At 38.1% G+C, this 16,516-nt stretch overlaps 1 protein-coding gene across 2 annotated transcripts; it reads left to right on the forward strand.

Annotated features, from left to right (window-relative positions):
* The first annotated feature begins 1,700 nt into the window (after positions 1-1,700).
* On the forward strand, positions 1,701-15,078 carry dync1li2 (dynein, cytoplasmic 1, light intermediate chain 2). 2 transcript variants are annotated; one of them, XM_088333817.1, is made up of 13 exons: positions 1,701-1,853; positions 4,014-4,087; positions 4,602-4,718; positions 4,790-5,020; positions 7,759-7,922; positions 8,814-8,907; positions 8,984-9,119; positions 9,244-9,355; positions 9,449-9,508; positions 9,585-9,629; positions 9,728-9,845; positions 11,062-11,190; positions 11,656-15,078. In XM_088333817.1, the coding sequence occupies exons 1-13, from the start codon at positions 1,777-1,779 to the stop codon at positions 11,670-11,672; spliced, it is 1,374 nt and encodes a 457-aa protein (XP_088189943.1). In that variant the 5' UTR covers positions 1,701-1,776; the 3' UTR covers positions 11,673-15,078. The 2 variants fall into 2 exon arrangements, with proteins under 2 accessions (XP_088189943.1, XP_088189944.1); XM_088333818.1 differs by having other exon boundaries at positions 1,756-1,853; positions 11,651-15,078.
* Positions 15,079-16,516: the final 1,438 nt, after the last annotated feature.

The following is a 16,516-nucleotide window of genomic DNA, read 5'->3' on the forward strand; positions in this document are numbered from 1 at the left end:
ACAATAAAAAAACAACATTTCACTTGATTTGTAATGAATCCCGAACGTAGAACATTTTTAAAAAAAAATACTACAAAAATAATTCTTCAGAAATATTACAACAGAAATACTACAAATTACAACTACAGTAATACTACAAAAATACTACAGCTGTACTACAAAAATTGTACAGTGGAAATACTACAAAAATACTACTGTAGAAATACTAAAAAAAACACAACAAACCTAAAGTACAGTAATACCATGAAAATTCTACAGGAATAAAACAAAAATCTGCAGGAATATTACAAAAATACCACAAAAATACACTTCAAGTAATACTGCAAAAATACTACCGCTATACTACAAAGATTCTACAATGGGAATACTACAAAAATACAACTGCAAAATTACTACAAAACCACAACTGCAGAAAAAGGACTACAAAAATACTACAAAAATACAACTACAGCAATACTACATCATTATAAGTACAGAAATACTACAAAAGTACTAAATAAAAACAACTACAGTAATACTACAGATATACTACTAAAATCCTACCATAGAAAATACTACAAAAACACTACCGTAAAAATACTACGATGCGGTTCTAGGAATCAAATGGACTAATCCAGTATTTACAACGCTGCGTTGTTTACATCTCAGTGTTTTTTTTCTATTTCATCTATCTATCTACCTTGGTCATATCCCTCAAGAGGAGTGACCGACAGCAAGACAAACACATACAATAACAACAACAACAAAAATAAAAAGGGAAAACAATAGCAAAAACACACACAAAGATTTGCTGACCATGGCCAACCCACATACCCAAACAAGTTAGGCACCTCGGCAGCGCAGTGGTTAGCGCGTGTGCGGCACAGTTCTAAGGTCTTAGGAACCTCCTGTGTGGGTTCAAATCCAGCTACCGGACTTCCTGTGCGGAGTTTGTATGTTCTCCCCATGCTTGCGTGGGTTTCCTCCGGGCAGTCCGGTTTCCTCCCACATTCCAAAGACATGCATTTCAGGTGGATTGGCCGGTCCAAATTGTCCCTAGGTGTGAACGAGCGAGCGGGTTGTCTGTCCCTGTGTGCCCTGCGATTGGCTGGCAACCAGTTCAGGGTGTCCCCTGCCCACTGCCCGATGATCGCTGGGATGGGCTCCAGCACCCCCGCGACCCTACTGAGGATAAGCGGTGCAGCTAATGAGATGAGACGTGTGTAAAATAATTGTGTGGGTTTCCTCCAGGCACTCCGGTTTCTTCCCACATTCCAAAGACATGCATTTCAGGTGGATTGGCCGGTCCAAATTGTCCCTAGGTGTGAATGAGCGAGTTGTCTGTCCCTGTGTGCCCTGTGGTTGGCTCCAGCACCCCTGCGACCCTACGGAAGATAAGCGGTGCAGCTGATGAGATGAGATGAGTACATGCGATACTTCTTTTTGGTGATCAGTATTAAATTAAACCCCTGATCAAACTTAACCCACTAAAAACCGTTAGTGGTGCCAATTGTTAACACAATTTGGGTGTTAATCGAAAAAGTAATTTACCGAGTTACTAACATTTTTTTTTAAATTTCCTAAATACTATACATTCGAAGTACCATACATTTGGACAGTTAAACTCATCTACAGCTTATTTTACTTTAGCCGCCCACGTCGAAACCTTAACGCGACGCGGTTCGCGAAGAATGGAACGCACCCTCCGGTCAACCGACCTGGGCGGTGCTAGCGACCGCCAACCCAGCAAGCAAGCAGCGGGCCGGGCCTCGCCTTTGTGCTTCGTATAGAGAGAAGATGGCTCCCGTTTTGGAGAAGCAACTCCCGGGCGTAGGCGAAAACAACAACGAGGAGGACGAAGGACTCGACTTATGGCAAGCTGCCTTTTTATTTTAGTGGCGTGACAATGTCGACATTGTACCGGGGAAAGTTTTGTGAGCTGGTTTGTCACTTGACCACCAACGTCGGAGACTAAGCTAGCATTAGCATGAATTGAGGTTGGGTTACTTGTATGCTAGCGTTCTTTTTGAGCTTCAGTCAAAGTTTTTCTTTAAAAAAACAACCCAAAACACTAAAATAAATCTATTCACTCGCCGTTTAATGACTTATATTTTATTATATGTCACAGTCAAGCTGACTGACACCCCTAATGGGACACAACAAGCTAACAGGAAACCTCCGTGCTGCTAGTCTTTGCCACCGGGAAAAATCAAGATATCATAATAATGACTAACATTTGATACTAAGTAATGTTATTTGTAGTTATCAGAAATGTTTTTGCTAATCTGTACAATTTAATGATGTATTTTCTCAAAGCTGTTAGCGCTCAAAACAAGCACACGGAACTGTGTGGAAAAAAACATTTAAACTCTGTACAGATACAATACATTTATATTTCATGTTTTCCTCTTTTTGCACAATGTTGTTGCCGAATTCTCAATCGCACTGTTTCATGATGTACTCACACTGCATTTTTTATCTTTGTTTTGTCTAGTGCAATTTGAAAAAATATATGTCATAAACTATGCATTCGTCAAAAATCAACTGAAAAACTTCTATTTTTTATTTTGATAATGGCAAAACTCAATCTTATTTCGAAATATTAGAATATCATAAATCATAATAATAGGCTTGCAATATTTCATCTGCTCTATGATGAATCTTGAATGTATAACATTTTTATTGCATTACATAATATAAGTAACTTTATCTCGATGGGTTAATTTTCTGACACAGTCCTGTACAAGCACTGTCTTCTAAATCAGTGATTTTCAACCACTGTGCCGCGACACACTAGGGTGCCGTGAGAGATTGGTCGTCAGGTGTGCTGTGAGAAATTCTCCAATGTCACTTTTCCAAATGTAAAATTTTATAAAACACTTATGGAACATTTATGAATCATTTTCTGCAAATATTGTTTCATTGTCAAGTGTCTGTGCTGTAAAAACTGAGGGTATTATAAATTATATTGTAATTTTAACATACTGTTCAGTGTCATTTTATGTCATTTTTAGTCATAGTGGTGTGCCGCAAAATCTTTCCAAAGTAAAAAAACATGCCCTGGCTCAAAAAGGATTGAAACAAACACTATTCTAAATGTTGACTTTTCTTTTGAGTTTTCTTCCCCAGAGCCACCTCCACTCTAAACAAGCAGACAAAACTGTCCAAAAATATATTGCCTACGCATAGAAATTTTTTATATTTCACTGTTTTCTATAGAAGTTATTGAAAGCCTGGTGGGTGGACAGTCTAGGGCGTTTCAGTAAAATGGTCTCCCGGAAGAAAATTTGGTATATTTGAAATCCAAATGCATCAATCTGTTGCATTTTTGAGGAAAATAAAGGAAGTAGATCTATGATCAATGTGTGCCATGTATTCTATTATTTTCTATTCTATTCTATACACTGCAACACATTTATTGTCATTGTAAAATGTGAATCATACAACAAATTTAACATTTGTCTTTTGTACTGTAACTAAAAATAGATTGATAATGAGATAAAATTGACTGCCTTTTGTATGTCATCTTTACCACTTGTGGTCCAGCGGTTAAAATTTGATGCCCTCACCCTGCATCCCAGGATTGATTCCTGTTGCATCATACAGCAAAGTTTGAGCTGAAAAAATTAAGACAAGAGTTTATTCCAATTTTAATCAAAAGTTAAGAGTGCCGTAATACATGAGTATGCGTCATACGCCATTAAATACAGTATACCTTAACATATTACCATATTTTTTACTAATACAAATCTATAAGACTGTTGGGACCAATCAAACCCTGGTCGCCCACCAGAATCCTACTACATTATGGAATTATTATTGTTGCACTATTTTATGATGCTCTTAAAATTAAGGCCAGTGTACAAGCACTACTTTTTTAATATTAACGACTAATATTTTATAAAATATTTTTTTTCTTGAAAGTATTTCATTACATGTTGATCCTGGAGTGTTATGCCTAATCTTGTTCTGAACAATGTACACTACGTTGTAATCAATGACGTTGAAGACACTTATCTTCTATTCTATTGTAGGACCTCAATACTGAGTGATGTTTCCACGCGTTCAAGTACCAAGTTGCCATCAGGAAAAAACATCCTTGTTTTTGGTGAGTATTTAAAGTATGTAAACAGGTACCTGACACCCTTTGTGCTGTGTTTTAATTACACAGGAGGGAGCAAACACCGGTTGCATCTTAATTTGTTCGTTTACAGTAAATATAATTTAAACTCCCATTCTCAATTCCGTCAGCTGATGAGAAAGGACGTCTGCTTTGTGAATATCAACGCTTGTTATTTTTCTTTTGAATGTATCATTAATGGAAAATGTTCAAGGCTAGGGGAGCAGACAACATGGACTGGATAAATCAGTTCTGGAAGAGACTTGAGAATGGAGTATTCAAGAAAATGAGACAATTGCTCTGTGAATTTAACTCCCTTCTTTACTTTCGTGTGTTTCCCTCCAAATTTAGTTAAATATCCACTGAAAAATGTACAAACCAGGGAAAGCTGACAACATGACTTGATAAAATCGGCGTAGGAGAGACCTTAGAATGGCATAGTTCAAGCAAACAAGTCCTGATGTTTTTGCAACATGTCTGAACAGAAAAAAATGTATTTTAGGGGAGGATGGATCAGGAAAAACGACACTCATGTCCAAACTTCAAGGGGCTGAACATAACAAAAAAGGAAGAGGATTGGAATATCAATATTTAAACGTTCATGATGAAGACCGGGATGGTGAGTCCTCCTGAATCTGTTCTTTAATCATGTTTATAGTTTTTATATTTACTAAATCGAATTACTTTCAGACAACACACGATGTAATGTATGGATCCTGGATGGAGATCTTTACCACAAAGGCCTACTCAAGTTTGCCGTTTCCACTCAGTCTCTATCCGATTGTCTTGCCATGTTTATTGTGGATATGTCTCGGCCCTGGACTATCATTGAGTCTCTGCAAAAGTGGGGTAGTGTTTTACGTGACCATGTGGACAAACTGAAGATCCCTCCCGAGGACATAAGAGAAATGGAGTTGAAGAGTAAGTAATGGCTTACTGGCCGCTATTATGTTTGGGGATTCATGTCAGAATCGGGAAGTCATTGAGCATACTGTTAAAGCAATACAGATGCTCCCCTACTTACGAACATTCGAGTTATGAACAACGGTACATACGAACAAAAAATATCCAGACATTGCTGTATGTTAGATTTTGTATTGTGTGCACCTTTATCCGAGTAGAGGACAGTGCTGTAGTGCTTCTTTCCGCTGCGTGTTGCTGTGAGAGGTCACCCAGCATCCACCCCGAAATAGAAAACCAGTTTCTGCTTCCTGGTTTGTGTATCTCTAGCATGCTAAGAACTTTGACGTTTTTATTGTTTAATATCTTGTGCATCCGTTCAATATGGTTGGTGTAAAGCTTAAAGAAGAGGCGAGCCGTTTCCTTTGAAATGAAAGTGGAATAAGAAAGCTTGATACGGTTGAGAAAATTGATCACTTTTTTTCGTCCACTGTTTACCACGGCGTAGGAAGTAGCCTAACTCCTCCAAAAGTAAGTTAAACTTAACTTTAATTAACTTTTATATCTATAGTCAAATCATGTTTATTTGTATAGCCCTTAATCACAAGAATTCTCATAGGGCTTCACAGACCACAGAATGTCAACGCCTAATGTGTAGCTTTGTTTTTCAGTACTAATCTTTATCATTCAGCCTGCTTTGTACAGTATAGAGCATATTATTTGATTAAACATTTATTTTTCAGTTTCAAAAAAATACTGGTTACTTATACAAGCCTTAAACATACCGATTTAAACCTTAAACGTACAATCCATACAAAATATAGCACTGGAGCAACTTACGAACAAATTCAAAATAAGAAAGATCGTCCGGAACCTCTCGTTTGTAAGTAGGGCATCATCTTTATTAATAATGAATATATAATCACAGTGGGCCTTTGGTAAACGGCGACCTAGCCTTTTGGAGTTTTCACATTAGAGTGAATCCACCCACTAACTTCATTGTGCCATGTCAATTAACATTACACCAAAGGACATTGTTTCATTTTTTCCTTTACATGTATATTTATAATATTCAATTATATACACGTATACTACATGTAAGCAGTACTTACTATATGCTACTTTGTTATTTTAAGGTTTTTATCTGGGGTACTGGCGGTTCAGAAAGTATTAGCTATGAATTAGCATAGTTTTATATCCCCCCCACTTCACAATTTACCTTTACCCCCAGGTCAGCCGGGTCAGTTGTATCCATGGGGTCTTCTTTACCTCAACATGGTCTCTTATGAGGTATTACTAATTGTTGCACCATGTTTTACATAAGGAATGGAAGACTAAATGAAGAATACACCTAGCATTACCAGTAAATATGGGCAGTTCATAGATCGAACAATTGTTACCACTGATTCTAGGGTTGTGATCTGAAGCCCCATGATGCTCAGAAGTGTGTTCTGGCCACAGGCTACTTCTCCAGTTAAACCAGTGAGACAAACGCTGATGATCTCCTTCTGTTAAATTTAGATGTGTTATGTCTTGCTCATAAGAAGCCTCTATTCTATTGAGAACACATGATGCTTTCTGTACCAGTCATGGCTTTTAAAGCGCTGCTTCTCTGCGTCAATGTACTGATGTAAATTTGATTAGTTAAAGAGGCCAAAACGACTGAAGGATCAAGTTTAATGTACATGAACTACACATTTTTTTCAATTTTCCTTATTAATTATTCACTATATATATATATATATATATATATATATATATATATATTTTTATAACACACTATCAGTCGATAACATTTTAAAGTTTGCTCCACTTTGCTTTTTCCGGATGAAGATGCACAAGCATGAGTGGTGACGTCTGTTGGGGCCAGCTGTTTTTGAGTTAGCTTTAATTTTGCATGTCTGCATGTCAACCAGTTGTTGTTATATTTCAACATAGATATGTTACAGCCAGATAATTAACTCTTAGCATGACGTACTTGATCAGGAGTGTGACTGAGACGCAAATATTGTTCAGTGGCTGCGTTTTAGGAAGGCGGATGGACGTTTGTGCGAGTGGCTCCAATCCAAGTGCTGTTGCAGCCCTATTGCATCATTGTTCCCTCCCTTCATCATGTTGTTGTGCTGAATTCAGCCTGTGGGCTGGACACTCTGAACGTGGCTGCTGAATTCTTTGATTGAAATCATAAAATCACTGCAGAAACAAAAAGCAGTGAAACCTTCAAAAATGAAAATGTGTTCCTGTCAAATTTTACTAAGCAATACAGCATCCCCCTGGGATAAATTATTCCCTTTACTTCTTGTCCCACATTCTATAATCTCATGTCTTAAAGTCAAGGAATTGGCTTTGGAATGCAAGTTAATCTGATGTTGCAAACTGTCCCGTAGCTACATTCCAAAGCCTCTAAGGAAGTGGGCCAGAGCTTCCTGCAGAACACTCAAGCCTACCAAGGACCAAAAGGTCTTTAACAGCTGAAGTTGGGTTCCATGATTCTGTCCATGTTTCAGTTAGAGTTGTGTTCACAGATTTTAAAGGATGTGGACCGTATGTATATTTTGACTATGCTCCTAGAATACAGATATATATTGTTAGTCAAGCATGAGACATTTACATTCTCAGGCCTTTTCCCACCCTTGTCTGCTAGCATCTTCCTGTTCTATTAAACTTCTAATTAACATGTAACTAAACTGAGTTGAGTTAACAGAGTACCCTTTAAATCTAAAAAAGTCATGTTTTTTCCTCTTTCTTGTTGTTTTAAGTGGTAAAAGCGTTTCAGGAGTACGTAGAACCAGAGGACAACACCAATGCTTCGCCTCAAAGACGGACCTTGGCAGCAGGCGAAGACGAGGCAGTTGTGTTACCACTGGGGGACAACACACTCACGCACAATCTTGGCATTCCGGTCTTAATAGTATGCACAAAGGTATGGGATTTGTAGACTTATTTTCTAAGTTATTTTGGAATCTTCTGTTAAACCAAGTATTGCCTCCTTTTTTAATCTTGGCAATGCTTTCTGTAGCTAGATTTTACAGAGAAAATTCCTCACACATTTAAAAATATCTCCGTCCCTTAGAGCTTTTAAAATGCAAGCTTTTACTTTGGTGTTGTATTTATTGTGAGAAGTTGTCTGCCTTTTTTAAAAAAAGGTACTTACTTGGTAAGCCTTTAGGCCAAAACTTGGGCTGAAAGATCCTTGTTATCAGCAGGGCTTCACATGCATGCTGAGAACTTTAAAGGTTGAATGCACCATTTGGCTTGGTTTCTGTTTTTTTCTAGAGTTTTGTGCCTAGATAAGTCATTTTATACAGTTATTTTTTTTTTTACTACCCATGAATATTTTTTTAATGTGAACAGTCTTTATTTCATGGAGAATTTGCATTACTGTTTTGGAGGACAGTACGTTATTTCAGGCTTTTCTTTAGGGCATTCATTTAAATACCCCAATGACCCCAAAGCAGCAGACGTGTTTATGTGGCCAAATCCGTCTTAGGGGCCATAATAAAGGCTTTGCGGGGCACCATAGATGCCAAAAAGAGCTTCAGATGGGCTAAATCAGCTTGGAAAGGGGGAGATGTATGCCCATTCAATTACTGCTCATTATGGGTTGCAGTGTTGTGACAGTGGGACAGCAAATTCTTGCACTACTATATAAACACAACTGAAAAAATGGCATGGGGAAACTTGTAGCACATGTGCCTGTCCTGTCACATATTGTATCAAATGTAAAATAATTACTCTTCCTGGGACAAAATGTTTGACTGCCTAAAAACTGCAAGCAATTTTCTAAGTGTCTCTGTTGTCTCTCAAACCACAGTGTGACTCTGTCAGCATATTGGAAAAGGAACACGACTACAGAGAAGAGCACTTTGATTTCATCCAGTCCCACTTGAGGCGCTTTTGCTTACAATGTATCCTTCAAACATTTTATAAATGTTGGTCCTGATATTAACTTTGTCGCCTTTTCTCCTTGACTCAACTTAACAGATGGAGCTGGTCTGATTTACACCTCTGCCAAAGAGGAAAAAAACCTAGATCTGCTTTACAAGTATATTGTACATAAATTGTATGACTTTCACTTTACCAATCCTGCCCTAGTTGTGGAGAAGGATGCCGTGTTCATGTGAGTAGAGTGAAAATGTCCTATTTTGTCCGCTTTGGTTAGTGTAAATTGCAATACATACTCCCAGGAGCTAAATACAAATACGAGGGCCTAAAAAAATGAACTTTCTATTTTATTGTCATAGTCCATCAGGGTGGGATAATGACAAAAAGATCTGCATCTTGCACGAAAACTTAACATCAGTCAGACCCGAAGATCCATTTGAAGATTTCATCACGAAACCTCCAGTTCGAAAGGTAAAACCGTTCTACATGGTACAACAAAGTATTTGCTTTCTCATATTTTTGGTTTTATATATAAAATTGTGCCTCTTCATTCATGTACTCCAGCTAGTGCATGACAAAGAGATCAATGCGGAGGATGAGCAGGTATTCCTGATGAAACAACAGGTATTTCTTCCTCAATATGTCTGATTGATATGATTTCTTTCTATATAGTGTCATCACCATATTATTGCTTTTGCAGTCTTTGTTAGCGAAGCAGCCAGCGACGCCAACAAGAGGAGCTACTGTAAGTGTTATCAGTAGGACTCAAAACTGGTTCCGACCCTAAGATCACTTTGACTACAAGTTAGTGAATACGTTTTTCTTCTGAATTCCGTGAGGTAGGAATCTCCAGGACGAACGACATCAAGCTCTCCAAGACCTGCAGGAAGAGCTGGACAGCCGACTTTGAGCAGTGGATCTCCTATGGCTGCAGTTAAAAAGCCTGATGCCAACATGAAAGGTACACAAATAGAGCTACATCCTCAGTCATGATAACAAAACTATTTTTATTCCTAAAACCTGCACCGTTATTAACTTTTATTAGCTAGTTAATGCCCACTCTGTAAAATAGAGTAAAGGTTCATTTTGTATATACAACACTGCCCTCATGAGGTAGTTGGGAAAAGTATATCTATTTACAGACATCAATTTAAAATGTATTTGTAAAGCACATTATAGACACCGAAATGCAACTCAGTCCTATATAAACAATCAATCTACATAAGAAAAATCTTCCCCTTCCTTTTTTATCCAGCATTCAGTAATGTCAAATAGACACACAAAATGGGAAAATAGAAAAAAATAATTAAAAACTTATTAGCAAGGCACAGACTAACCATGTGAGGAAAGGGACCTTTAGAGAAGCTCATCCTCACTGGTAGGAGTGGCACATCTTCAGTAACAACGCATTGTAATGATTTCTTTACCCAATTCTCTAAACACAGTAGCTAAGTAAAATATTATCTTATAGTAATAATTATAAAAGTAAATGAAATTGCATTCTCTAGTAAATTTCACTGAAAAGAAAGCCACATTTTTTTGTAAAGAGTCAGTTTTTATACTGATATTTCAGCTTTTTACCCAGCTCAAATCATGCGATATCAGATCATAGTTCCGTTATTTTGGCTTTAAAGCCCCAGGGCTTATTTTACGTAAGGCAACCCTTTGTGTTATAAATGTACTTCAGTCCTTTAAATAACACACAATTGATTCCAATAATATGCAAAAACACAAGTAATATCTTGTGAACACAAATATAAGTTTAGAACTTTGAGATTACATGACATACCTTGACACGCTCTTTTAAGTACCTGACGTGTTTGGGCACCATCATACCACTACGTAAGCCCGAAGGACCATTTTACCAACGTAGCTTTTAGTTCCATGGCCACTTACCTTCCACAGCTGACCCGCCCTGCATGTGATGGTCACCGAGTCCCGTGATTTTGTTACTTTCGACTTTTTTCTCCCACTGTTTCCTTCTCTAGCTACTCATGTTAGCTACTTTTTTTGCAGGCTATGGCTCAGCAAATTTTGCTAAGTGGTAACCTTTAGGCTTCCATAGTGTGTTTTGTTCCAATACACATGTTTAAGTTCCATTCTACATTGACCTCCAGTGGTCAGGATGTTATTACACGCTGCCACTTTAAAATGACTGCTCTTTTTTTCTCCAATAGCGGGCGCTGCCACTGAGGGCGTTTTGGCCAACTTCTTCAACAGCCTGTTGAGTAAAAAGACAGGATCACCAGGGAGCCCTGGGAGTGGCGCTGTTGGAGCCGGAGTTCAAGGCTCAGCCAAAAAATCAGGTACACACAGATATTGTATGCGGGCCTGCATGTGTATTTTATTTTTTTACGCAGACATATATGGTATTAGAAAAAATGTTGGCTCCACAGCCTAAACCCAAAATATGTATTAAAAAAAATGCAAAAGAGACTGGTGCTGACCTCCTGAGATTTGAAGCAACGTGACAGGCTTGTATCAACCGGACCTTCGTTCCCATTAATGTGACATTTTGCTCTGCATTCCATCGCTTTATTGCAATTTGCTTAACTAACTAAGAATGCACCAAGCAAATTTGACATTTTCGCCCCTGCTTTGAGGGTAATGCATGTGAGCGTTTCATTACTTTTTGCTCGACACGACTGTGGCAGCAAGCTTCCCCGCATGAAATGATACCACCTTCCACCCAGCATTCTTTTTTATGAGCTACACACAGAGGCTACAGGAGATTACTTTCTTGTTTTATCTCCTTTTTATTCCAAGGGCAGAAGCCGGGTTTGACTGACGTTCAGGCCGAGTTGGACCGAATGACGCGCAAGCAGGACCCTGTGGTTTCGGCCAACAACGGAACGCCACAGACTGAGAACGAAGCGTGAAGTCCAAAAACAAAAAAAGCTGCTTTGTTTACCGCCTTAATCATGGAAATTCAAAGTCTACATGTGAGCATAAACAATTGACCAAATTCCCAATGTCTTTGTCAGACAACAAAGCATGTTTCTTCCAAACCGGTTTGGGAAAATATCAGATTTTCTGGTTTGAACCTGAAAGAAATGGTTAAGAAGGTGAGAAAGATTGAAAGCGCGGAAGACTAGATCTTCCCTGATTTCAGTGTTATCCATCAAGGTGGTCTGTGGAGATGTAATATGTGCAGCCATGCTGGGGGACAAACTGGGTTGCTGGGCTCCCAGTGGCGGAGGTATCGTTTGGGGGGATAAAGCACTCCTGTGTGGGTTTCAGATGCAAATGCACTCATCTTTGCCTCAGTTTATCTTAATTGGCTTAAAATATATATATAGTATAAACAATTGCAGTGGTCAGGAAGGTTCATTCAGACTATAGTGAACAAAATGTTGGGTTTATGTCTTTGTATTTATCATTTGAAGAAGTTATCTGTGCACAATATGCTCACAAGCTATTGCTAGCATGAATTAAATACATAGCTGATAGCATCACCCTCCATCATCTCGAAGGATTCTGTAAATAATTACCAGGAAAAATCTTTTCAGGGTTTATTTTTTTTTGTATATACTGTTCTAAATCCTCTCTGAGAGGCTCCAACAGAATATTTTCTTTCGCTACAGGTGTGTATATTTAGGGAAAAGAGGCTCGGGCGGCATCTTTTCCTTCCGATTACTCCCTAAAGTGCCTCGCAGCTATGTCGCTCTTTCACATAAGAGGAAATGCACTGCGGCGCTGTCGCTCAAAAGGTTTTGTCCCGTTTCCTGTCACCAGATTAAATAATTTATTTCTATTTACATTATTGTTTATTTACCTCGAACCTGTGGTTGCTTTTGTTAGATTTTCAGGAAAAATAGTTTTGTGCCCCTCAATTTCTAGTGAATAAAATCCAGTTCCTTTTTTTCGTCCTTTAACCCCAAAGTGGAAAACTTTTATGTAAATTTAAACAGATTAGTTCGAATCCAGACATCACTGTACTCACTTCCTGCCTTCCCCAGGTTAACTATGCAGCGCCCTTCACTACTCTGTAAAAATATTCCCTTTCGACATAAATATGAGAGGTATCGTCTCATCTCCCTTCAGTGCCCTCTAATGACTGTTGTCTTCAAATGTCACTTTGCCTTCACGATATCCCTCTAATGCTCACTGTAAAACGCTCAGATCTGTTAGTGGTATGATTGTTTTTTTTTCTTTGTTGGTTTCACAAAAAGCATCATTGTAACTGTAAAGGAAGTGGGTGCCTGCCTAGGAACAGTAACACAACAAAATCACCAGTATGAAATTAATATAAGAAAAATGTGTGTACACACTCATGAGTGTTTATTTAGCACTTTTCATAGAGGACTTCTACCTAACACGGTTTTGAATCAACACAAATCCAACTATCTACACTTATTACATATTTACACAATGTAACTCATCGGAGTGTTCTTTTTCTTTAAGACTCGCTTGGTATTTCAACACCGGATTGTTTCTTGAAGAGCACCTTTTAAAATTCTACAAATTTTAGTGTTTAGAAAATAAACTCTGAAAAGTTTTGTTTTCTTTAACACTGGATTGCTGTTTATAACCAAATTATGAAAATCTTAACAGTGTTAAAAAACGCACTGGATTGGTGGGCTTTGGTTAAAGATTGTCACCTTTTCAGTGCTTCAGATAATTTACTCACCAGAGTGTTCTATTTAACACTGGATTGGTGTTGCCTCAACAGCAATCTACTCTTTTTCATTAAAAAAAGAATTAACGATTAAAAGTGTACTTTTTGTTTAACAATGGCTTTGTGTTGCGTCAATCCTGACGGTTGAAAATAATTATTTTTCTGTGTTCAGAGTCTACTTTTTCCTTTAACATTGGATTGGTACTGCTTTAACAGCTAAAGATCTACACCTTTTATATTCTATTCTTTTTAATGTTTTAAAAAAATAACTATAATAAAATAAGTAAGTCAAAAAGTGTTAAATGAACATCCTTGAATGTGACACAACGTCGTTGTAGTACTCTGGTGATTTTTCTGTGTAATGGTTCACAATTTTTGCTTATTATTGTCGCATATTAAAAAAATACACATTTCCAGGAATTGTCATTAACAATGTCAGTAACATTTAATCAATATGAATTCGGAAGTACTTAATAGCCAATCTGGTTTGATAGAAGATTAAAACTGCACACAGTCAGCCCGTCGTCAAAATTAGAGTTGGGGGTTATTCTCTTAAACTGGTGTTCTGCTGTAACGTCATACCTTGTGGAGATGTCCTACCAATTTCTCGTTCGGATGCGTACAAGGCTGATTGCAACTTCCTATGGAGAGCACTTGGTTTTCATTTTGATTTGGTCTTATTTGACTCACTGCTTTAAAATACAGTTTTCTGATGTAACTTAAGCCTGGGATGTTTTTCTGTGGTAGCTTTTTAGCATGGTATTTGTTAAACTTCGGGAATCACGCACTGTATGCAAGCATGCCAACCTTTGTTATGTGTCACGATTGAAATGTCTGTTTGCTATAATTCTGACTCGTTGTTCTAGTTTTACTTGTTAAGAAAATAACTCCGTGTTAGATTATTTTACGGTAGGAGGTCCTCACTAGATAGGACGTTTTGTCAGAACACCGGGTGTCTTGCGCAGAAGAAAAAAATACTTTTACCTCAAGCTGGACGCCCAACTTGTTGAAATAAGCACTTCTCCTTGTACTCTTGAATACACCTTCAATCATGGAGACCGAATACATATTTTGCACCATTTAAAATTTAGGATTTTCTTTTTTTAATGTCATTGACTCCTTAACTTTTATATTGATAACTAGCTCCCACATGTCACACACGCTTGTTTTTAGGTTTTCTGACCAAGACTAAGTTACAACGAATCAAGTATTCTAGTATCTTTTTGTTTGTGATGACTGGTTCTCTGTCCCAATACCGAATAACAAGCTAATGGATCTTTTCTACTGCATTAGCAGTTGACGTCAACTGTTGCTAGACAACATGAATTGCCTTTGACCACTAACGACGGTCCTCATCTATGAGACACGCTTCCGCTTTCATCCTTTTATATTCAGGATATGGAGACCTTATAAGGGGTCAAATGGCTGCTTTTTTGTGTGCCGAATTAATTTGATTGTATGACTTTAACACGACGCTGTAGCCTTCAAGCTGCCATGTGGATTCGAGCTTCTTGTGACAACAAAGATAAGGAAAATGCTTATCAAATCCCCGGCTTCAATAAAACGATGAATCCGATGGTGTTTGTCATGATTGGATTGGTTTCACTTTGTGTTGGTCTATTTTTATTTGCTAAACATTTAAAGGCATCATGTATTATTTGATTGCTAGATGTCACTGTACTGTGTACTGAAGTGCAATCTAACAAAACACAATAGGAATTATGGCGATTCAAAGTGACTGAAACACGCAATTGTTTTTTCCTTTTGCCAAGCCCTTTCGCAAGGTTTTTGTTATAAGGGTATCAGCAAGATGTTTACAATTATGTCAGCACTCTAGGTAACACTCGTGTTATAATAATAATAATAATTTCCTTGTATTGTCATTCTGTGTAACAATGTACACAGAACGAAATGTCGATTGCATCTGACCCGATGCAGCCGCAGCCAAGAGAGGGCGCCGCCGACCACTTTTTAAGTCTTAGGAATGACTCGGCCGGGGCGCGAACCCGAACCTCCCAGTCTCAAAGCGGGCGCCTTACCATCTAGGCTACTGAGTTATGTGAAATGAATGCACATTTCTTGATTTGGGTGTGTTTTGCTTATATTTAAATATTGTTTTTAACTGTTTTACCACTGTCCCTTTAAGGGAATATATTATTTACAGTTTTGTGTGCTTGAAACTCTTAATTTAGGAATCACTTGCATTTTGCAGTGAACTTTTTGCAGAAAAGCACCAAATATGCACAGTACTGTAATGCCTTATTTTGAAGCTCGCCCACCTACCAGTGATATGCAAAAATCCGTCAACCGGTGGTAATGGATCGCAGCAGCGTGGGTGCCGTTCATTGTAGTCAGACATGATTTAAAACACAAATTTGCTCTCTAGACCGCTGCTCTCGGTGATATAGGGTCGAGGCCAAAATGGCATACTTCAGCAACCAGACATGAAAGAAAGACTTTCCTCAGCAATAATCAGAGCTGATAGATTAAGTGGATTTTAAGTGGACCAGCACGGCATGCTTCCAGACTAAAGTTCTGCCCGTCCACCTCGCATCATTACAAGATTGGTGATAATTGTAGCCGCACGAGTGCAGTACATTTTAGGTGGAATCATGGAAAAACGAGCCGCTGGGCCCAACAAAAGTACGCTCTACTGCCCCCGCTTGCAGCAATATACAGTCAGAGAGGATGGATTGCCAAATAATTTAACTTGTGATTCGCTGAGACCGTGAAGAAGCAAGGGATTACAGAATTATTTACTTAAATGGGCCTTATCTGGTCGGCCAATTTTGATATTTATAGATTAATGTCAATCTGTACTACCATTTTAAACCACTAGAAGGCAGTAAAGTACACAACAGCACCAACCATATCTAGTGAAAAAAACTACAATTGTTTTGGGGGTAAATTAGATATGGCACGTGTTTTGAAATAAAATTGGGAGAATACAAAAGGAAAACAAACGTTTCTTTGTGTGTATAACCAAAATAGTTTTGACGAAGTTTGTTTGTGTA

The sequence above is a fragment of the Urocampus carinirostris genome, chromosome 4 (assembly GCF_059441175.1).
Source record: "Urocampus carinirostris isolate Australia breed hairy pipefish chromosome 4, RoL_Ucar_1.0, whole genome shotgun sequence".
In the NCBI taxonomy this organism is placed as follows: Eukaryota; Metazoa; Chordata; class Actinopteri; order Syngnathiformes; family Syngnathidae; genus Urocampus; species Urocampus carinirostris.

What these genes read in the sequence shown, in the direction of transcription:
- dync1li2 (XM_088333818.1), top strand. Translation starts at nt 1,777, where the DNA reads ATGGCTCCCGTTTTGGAGAAGCAACTCCCGGGCGTAGGCGAAAACAAC. An exon ending in TCTTAATAGTATGCACAAAG is followed by an intron (nt 7,923 to 8,813) that starts GTATGGGATTTG and finishes CTCAAACCACAG; the next exon opens with TGTGACTCTGTCAGCATATT. An exon ending in GAGAAGGATGCCGTGTTCAT is followed by an intron (nt 9,120 to 9,243) that starts GTGAGTAGAGTG and finishes TTATTGTCATAG; the next exon opens with TCCATCAGGGTGGGATAATG.